Raw genomic sequence first — 8,428 nt, 5'->3', positions numbered from 1 at the left:
GAATAGAATATAATTTATAGAAGTAACCAGAACTATCTTCTCGTCACTGCCAGCTGTCGGTATTAGATGACGTGTCCTATTATTCGCCTTCTATATTCCGTTCAGATATGGGGCCCACATGTAGCTGATTGGTCTGTTGGTGTATCAACCGGGTACCTCTGGCTTTGCCTCGTGAACTGACGTGGTACGCAAGGTGCGTAGAGCAGGAGAAGTTTTGTTTTGTTTATTGATATTTTAATTCCAATTTTTTAATTAATTAATAATGGGGAGAAACTGAAGAAAATGAGCCGTCGTTGAGCTTAAACAAGGGGCGACTCTGCTCTATTTCTACCCTTCCAGAATCAAGTCTCGGGTTCATTTCTGGAGTTCGTTCTTTTCTTCCCCCTTCCTAAGAGACGGGGACAGACAGATTCATAGAGATCCTGAATCGAATCAATCGACAAGTAAAACAGGTTGGTAATTGTCGCTTGATTCCTTGTTCTTCTTTTTTTTTGGGGTGCAAAAAACTTGATTTCTTGTTCTTCATCTGATCATCTGTATCATTTTTCTTATCGATTTTGGATCTGTTGATTTTTTTTTCTTCTTCAGAGGGTTGGTTTTGGTGTTTAGGAATTTTATGAAAATTGCGGTTTTTCTTTGTAGAAGTGATAATTGATGATTCTGTTTGTGTTTTGCATCGAAAGTTTGGTTATAGCTCAGGAATTTCCTGAAACGTGATTCGCTGATATCGTTATCGGCTTTGAAATGGCGGTTGCCGATGGGTAGTGAAGAAGGAACAGAGAAATGTAGGAAAATTAGGAAATCTTGAAAAACCAGTGTGAAAAGGGGAAAAACAGTTTCACGAAGCTCCCGAAGGAGTACGATTTTGACAAAAGTAGCCTTTGACGTAAGTACCCTTGGGAAGCAAGTAAGAAGGGTATTTTAGTCTTATTGGTGAAAATTGAAGTCAGCTGTCAACTCTGACTTGAACAAAAAATTTCCCTACAAGTAATATTTAAGCTGTTTTTCCATTTTCATTTTTCAGTTCTGCTTTCTTTCATTGCTTTGAGGAAAACGAAAACCAGCGAGCGAGAAGGATTCGGGACTTAGAGACCGGAGAAGATGGGTTCCGAGGAGAGATTCCAGGCTCCGGAAAGTCACCGGCTCTGCGCTAATGGGTGTGGTTTCTTTGGAACAGCGGCGACTTTGAACCTCTGCTCCAAGTGCTACAGAGACTTCTGCACCAAGGAAGAACAAGCCGCCTCTGCTAAAGCTGCTGTCGGGAAATCTCTTAACCCCACAACATTGGCAACATCAACGCAGCAACAACAACAACAATTGGGTCCTTCATCTTCGCTTAATTGCTATGTTTTGGGCTCCTCCGCTTCGTCGTCATCGTCGGCGGATTTGAATTCGACGGCAACCGGAGCGGAGCGGTCGATGAAGGTGAAGAACAGGTGTGGGTGCTGTAACAAACGAGTTGGGGTGTTAGGGTTCAAGTGCAGGTGCGGGAGTACGTTCTGCGGAGAGCACAGGTACCCGGAGATGCACGCCTGTTCATTCGACTTCAAGGCCTTGGGTCGGGATGCAATTGCCAAGGCTAACCCTGTGATCAAGTCCGAGAAGATTCACAGGTTCTGAGACTGGAATTGAAAGGCTTGAGTTCAGTTCAGCTCCTCTCATCTTTATTTCCAAAGGGTACCTTTTCTTTTAATTTCTTTTTTTTTTCTTTTCATTTTCTTTTCAATTGCTTGGGACCCCTTTGGATGGACGACTTACTTAATACAGGCTGTATGGATTGCAAAAGTGGATTCCATAATAAAAGTTGATAGTGGATTTGTTGTTTGCAATGAGTTTTCTTTTCTTCGTTTTTGTTGTTTTTGCTTTTTTCCTGGTGTTAGTTGAATAACATAGTTTAGTTAATTGAGTAAATAGGTAGGTAGGCTTAAGATTCTTCATTTTGGTGGGAATTCCATGGAGGAGAAGAGGCTGTTTGCTGGATGACTCGTTCATTTTCCTACATAATACTTGAAACCAAACGGAGGCTTAATTAATATAATTATACTATTATTGAATTAGAGATGGTCTTTGATATTGTCAAATTCACAGGAGGCCAAGAGACTTCAACAAATAAATAAATAAACCCAGAATACTTGTATCAGTAATTTTTTTTTTTTTAATTTTTTGCCGTGAACAGCACAGGTTGTCAAGATATAATAGTGAAATTCAAATGTTTTGCACCCAGATGCAGTGCTTTCAGAACTGGACCGGAAAAACTGGGAACGGTCCGTTTGGTGAACCGTTGACCCAAGTGGTTGAATTATCGATTTGGACAAACGTTTTTTGGTTATTTTTGTTTTTAATTTTTTTTATTCTTTTGTCAGAGAAAGCTGTGTGTTTGGACTGGACTGTCAAACTATTTGACTCGGGAATTGGACTCCAAATGGTTTCTTATTCGGTCCAATTTTAAAAATCATGTCCAGATGAGTGGGATTTATCCAATGTTTTAAAAATTGACTCAGAGGCTGAACCATTTTTGCCTACGGGTCACCGGTTTGATCGATCGGGTTGAACTGTTCAGACGGTGCTACATCAGTGCATATGTGTGTATAAATATATACTTAGCAATAAATAATGTATAAATATGTTTTAGATATGTTATATGTATTATTTTATATTTAGTTTATGTTTTTAATTCAGTTTTTTATTTTTTATTTATAAAACTATTAAAAATTATAATTTCAGGACAAAAAGGATTTTTTTTTCATGAAAATAACAGGGAAATGCGCCTTGGGACACATAGATTTTGAAAAGTTACCCAAAATCAAAAAAAGAAAAATCACTCCAATCGAACATCAGAGTGCAAAGTTATGGCTTTCAAAAGTTTTGCATGCATCGAATGTACAATCTACGACTCGGTCACTGACTCATCAGATTGAACAGGTGTTTTTGACGAAGTTAACAATTTTTTACCTGTTTGGCTGACGATTCAAATGGTTCATCCGATCGGATCAACAGCATATTGAACATTGGACTTATCCACCTGGAAGAAAGAGAAAGATATCTCTTATTTATTTATTTATTACAATTTCTACGGTGGTTGTATAAATGATCCTAAAAAGGGCTGGGATCTTATCCACATGGCCAATTTTGATGTCTTTCCATCAGATTGAATATTCCTTTTTTGCCACTTTAATCATTCCCACAAAAGTATTGTACATATTGCTAAAAATAAGTCCTACAATCAGTCCAGAACTGATTCTCAGATATTTTCAATTCTTCCAATTCGTGGTGGGATCTGCTACACCAACAAATTGTTCCCACATTTCTACCCATGAAACGCTATCATATATTGGAAACATCTTCTGTTGAATGGCGAGGCATTTCTAATATGCAGCTGTAGTGCCAATGGGTAACAGATCCAAGCTCCCCTCCCATACCCACACTTTCTATCAATGTAACGTTTAGAGATGTTTCACATGGCCGCTAATATTTTTTTTCTAAAATCTCAGTTTTACCCCTTCATACTGTTCATCTTTTTCTTCAAATGGGATGTTGCATTCATGTTACGACCATGGGAGCAATCAATAGAAGCTCACCATAACGGGGGCTTTCTTCACAAATCCTTTTTTTTCTCTTGATCCTTCAGAGATCAATTGATCCACATATTAAAAAGATTTTGATTGAGTTGTTAGGAACAAAAGAAAGGGAGATGACCATAGGCAGTGGCGGAGTCAGAAATTTTCTTTTATTGGGGCGGGGTTAAATAAGAAAATGAGATAAGAGAAATGGGGAGGAAAGGTTTGGGTCCGGCCTATTATAGATTTTTTAAAGAAAAAATAAACTTTTCTTTTTTTTAATTTTGATTTTGGGGAATGGGGGAAGAACCCACTTTATTATGCTTTTGACCATAATGGTTTTAACAAGAAATTTGGGATGATGGACGCCCACCAATATACTTTTGCCTCCACCCCTGACCATAGTATTAGTGAAAAATAGGGGTGGTCACCGAACCACTGACCCGGGTAGTCAAATCATTTGAACCGTCCAACAATTTTGGTCGCTTCTTATTTTTTTTAAATTTTTAAAGTTTTTTTATTTTTTTGTTAGAACGGGCTGTTCACTTGGTTTGATCAGTCGGATCATTGGACCTGGGAATCGGACCTCAGACCAGTTTGTTGTCCAGTTCGATTTTAAAAACCTTATAAAAAACATGTTCTTGGTTGTGTGTGTTTTTTGTTTTCAAAACTAAAACCAAAAGCATGTTCTTGAATCTGTTTTGGAAACATGTATTCATTTGATTATTCAACATCATGTTCCATAAGTTATATAATTTTTATACAAGAAAATTTGTTTTTGTTTTAAAAACCAATATTTTATTGGTTCCAAAAACATTTTTTTTTTGAAACAAAAGCAACTTGTTTTTCCCTTCAAAAACAAAAACAAAGTTCTAGAACCTTTTTTTTTTTTTTTGCTGATGTGGTGATTCTAAAATCATTCATGTTGTAGAATTTCTCCTAAAGGAATATGAATTTGAGGAGAGTAATGTAAATCACTAAAGCTTAGTTTGGAAGGAGTGCAAATACAAATATATAGAATGCAAAAACTTGTATTTGCACTCTCCATATTTGTATTCATACTCTTACCAAACTTAGCCAAGGTGCCACTTGGTTGCACTCATATATGATGTCTAAAAAGGAGAATGATTGGTAATTATTTAGTGAATTGATTACGAAATAAAAATAGTTAAGAAATAAAAATATATTAGAAATTAATAGACTAACAAATAATTAATAAATTGATTAAAAATAATATGGTGAGAATGGCATGGTCCCACTCTACTTTTTATAGCAATTGGTAAGGGTGTAATAAAATGGAGCATAATAGGGCATTTTTGAGATTTTATAATATCAATAAAATCAAATCCAAAACGTGACACTGAAAACAAGAGGAACCGTGTTAGTGATTTGGCCGACCAAATGTCTAGATTTCTTTATTTCAAATGGGGTAGTATAAGTATTTTAAAAATTACATGACAAGTGAGGAGTGGCTAAAAGCACTTTTTAAGGCACTTGAAAAAAAAAAAAAGCCAAAGTTTTGAGCTTATTCAAAACAAACTTATCTTCATGAAAAAGCAGTTTATTTACCAGATACATATAAGTGCTTACGAGACTTTCTCCAAAAAGCACTTAAAAAATAAGCACTCCTAAATGGAAGTTAACTTTTTAAGCAGTTGGTTCTGTTTTTAGTGCAAATGTGCAATCTATAAAGTTTAGCTTTATAGACATGACATTATCTCCAGGAACTGGAAGCCAATTCTTATCAGATAATTGCGATGGCATTTGATAAAGCTAAACTTTTATATCTGAAAAGAAAAAAATGTCTTATGTGGCATGCATAAGAACATGTTTAAGCGTATTTTAGACTTTTGATCAGGTTTAAAATGCATCTGAAGCGTTTAGCACTTAGCCTATGTTTTATTATTTCAAATTTGAAAATAATTTTTAAGTTCAAATTCAGATACATTTTCAAACACCTTTAACGTCTAAAAAACAATATTTTCAGACTTCAAACTTTAGAAACCTGAAAAGTGTATAGAACGGGGTTTTTGACATTTTGAATATTTATAGATCTATATTGAAATTAAGAAATCTGCATTTGGCCTATCAATACTTTTCCGAAAATTATATTTGAATTGAATCGTTGAATCTAGGGCCTTCCTCGTTTTGCGTTATCCAGGTAATGTGCTTCCCTGGGTTAGCGATTCATGGGGGAAACGTTGCCCAAATAATCGCAAATACAGCAATTCATGGATAATCAATATTTTCTGGAGAAAAAAAAAATATTGGTGGGCCCTATTGTGGTGGTGGCCAAGGCCAAACATTGGATTATTGCAATTCTGTGGGATCCACCCTATTCACCTCATTTTTTAGTAGAAAATGAACGAGGCCTAGGATATAAGAACACTTGGCAAAAGAAATGACGAAGGCGCAACAACCCAAGCCCAACGCCAACCCAACGTTAAGGTTAGGGTTGGAAGTTGAACCGCTTAGATTGGGTTAAGGTTGACCTAAACCTGAATAATCCAGCCCGATTTACACCCCAATAGGAAAAGGAAGAAAGTAGAAACTCAAAAGAATTAAACAAAAGCCACCAAAGGTCCAAGTCTAAGAACAAGCCACGCCCAAACCAGGAACCATCGACAGCAAAAGGAAGAGAGAGTGCCCTTTCAATTAGCTGGTGATCATTAACCTCAGTTTGGAAAGAATACAAATACAAATACAAATATATAGAATACAAAATTTTGTATAAAGATGGGAATTAGAAATAGTAGCAATTAACACGGTATGGGTATTCGGGTAGAAAGAAGCTCAATTATTGTTAAATCAAACTCAAACACAGTAGTACTCGTAGCTTTAGAGGTTCATCTCTAGGATTATTACTTCAGTATCAAACTTAAAGTACAGTTGGGGTAGGTATCAGCTCAGAATTGATATCAATTCACAGATGGGCATTTGTGTATAAAGTGAGGGTATTTGATATTTTGAATTTTTATAAATCTGCAGTGGAATTCAGAAATCTAAAATGAACCTTTCCGTACTTTTCCTATATTCTATACTATTTTTATGAATCTCTCTATTCCATATGTCACATATATGCTGATTAGATTTTGTTAATCCATAACCTATAAAGTGGACCTGGAAGCTTGCAATTTTGGGCCACAATATGGGCTCTGAAAATGTCACGACACCATGAATTGGGCTTGAGTTGAACCCTCGGGTAACCTGAGTCCAACAGAACACCTGTTGTAAAGTAATTAGATTAGATAGTTTGGAAAGGAAACCCGAGCTGAAAAAAATAACAGTCATATCTTATTTGAACTTGTAAAATTCAAATAAAAGCAACTATCTATGAAATATGTGTTGGACCGATAATATATTTACATGGAAAATTTTAGGATAAAAGACTTAAATCCTGAGTTTTCAGGAATTGACTTAAACATAATATATTTTATAACTTTTTTATCCTTTATTTTTTTTCAAATTTTCAAAATATACCCTAATTTTCTATTCCGGTATGAGAATTTCAAAATTTAAAATATATCCATACCCAAAGTTCTAGGCTTTAGTTGCTACTGGCTAAGTTTTTGCTTTGAGAATATCTTATCTCCAAATATAAACCGTGTATGTAATTGATCACAAATGAAGTTTCTTTTTTTTTTTTTTTTGTGGGCGATGAAGTTGAATGAGTGAAAAATACTTCTTTGATGAATGCCACATGCACACATATGGCTTTATTCTGCTATTAGTTGGATGTGGGTTCTCTCTCTCTCTGTTAATCAAATCAGTACCTATTGGTCATTTTCTCCTCTCCCTCCCACATTTTTTTCTTCTTCTTCATATCCAAAAGGGTAAAATAGAATTTTTAAATAATTTCACATGTACATTTTTATTGATGGAGGATATGTTCAAGTGGATGGGGTCAGCCCATAAGATATATTTAAGTCTTTTTGAAAAACTCATGGTATGTTTTAAGTCTTTTACTAAAAAATTTATGATACCAGAAGACATGATACTAGAAAGGATTTGACCAATCAAAACAACCCAGATGAATTTGTTATGAAAACCCACTTCATTGATTATCACTTTTATGTTTACCGTTGATTAGTTATAAATTTTTCCGGTATCATAATCGAACCCAATCTGTGTAAAATTTAGCTTAGTTTTTCTCATGTGTGCAGGTATTTACAGGCGTTCAGCGTGAAACAAACTCCAGAACTTTTGCTCTAGGGGACTAGGCCCCAAGACAATAGAACCCTCGACCTGAATAACCTACACAAGACGGTAAGACTGAATTTGGTGCTGTTGATCTGAATTTGGGCTTCTCCCCGAATTCGGGTGAGCCTTGGGCTGAGGTGCCAACTCTTAGTTTGGGCTCCAAACCACAGGCCGTCCCAACACATCCATTCCATGTTGCATTCTACCAAACAGCCCTTTCATCCTTTTTTCTGTAACCCAAACTTCTTACTCACTTTCTCTCCCTGCATCATGTTCACATTACACATCTCATAATACAAGATGTTGATGTATGGGTGGAATTCAAGACAGAGAGTGTGGGTAGAGAGTAGTAAGCAAGAAATCATGTCACAAGACAGAACCGGACTCTATTTTGTTGCTTTAAGCTTTAGGTTGAGCCTTATTCTTAGTTAAATCATGTCCCATTGTCCTGTCAAGGCAACATTCCATCAGAGAGAATGACAAATAAGGTACAATTATCATGTTATTAGGGTCCCTTTGGTTTACAGTCAGAATCGAAATCAAATTTGGAATCATAATTCTTTGGAATCGGAATTGGAATGGTCTATTCCTGTAATCTGTTTGGTTCAGGCATGAATGGGAATGGGAATGACAATTGGACTCTGCAAGAATGAGATTTCATTTTCAAGGGA

General features: G+C 35.9%; 1 protein-coding gene across 3 annotated transcripts; it reads left to right on the top strand.

The window, feature by feature from the left end:
* Nucleotides 1-310: 310 nt before the first annotated feature.
* Nucleotides 311-1,829, top strand: LOC104611011 (A20/AN1-like zinc finger family protein). 3 transcript variants are annotated; one of them, XR_016085243.1, is made up of 3 exons: nt 312-452; nt 684-886; nt 1,025-1,829. XR_016085243.1 is itself a non-coding variant. In XM_010277915.3 (2 exons), the coding sequence occupies exon 2, from the start codon at nt 1,102-1,104 to the stop codon at nt 1,618-1,620; it is 519 nt and encodes a 172-aa protein (XP_010276217.1). In that variant the 5' UTR covers nt 311-452; nt 1,025-1,101; the 3' UTR covers nt 1,621-1,829. The 3 variants fall into 3 exon arrangements, 2 of the variants coding, with proteins under 2 accessions (XP_010276217.1, XP_088758819.1); XM_010277915.3 differs by lacking the exon at nt 684-886 and having other exon boundaries at nt 311-452; XM_088902693.1 differs by lacking the exon at nt 312-452.
* The last annotated feature ends 6,599 nt before the right edge of the window (nt 1,830-8,428 follow it).

Source organism: Nelumbo nucifera, chromosome 4 (genome assembly GCF_055504915.1).
Source record: "Nelumbo nucifera cultivar China Antique chromosome 4, China Antique-T2T, whole genome shotgun sequence".
Classification (NCBI taxonomy): Eukaryota; Viridiplantae; Streptophyta; class Magnoliopsida; order Proteales; family Nelumbonaceae; genus Nelumbo; species Nelumbo nucifera.
This window is presented reverse-complemented; position numbering and strand designations above follow the sequence as displayed.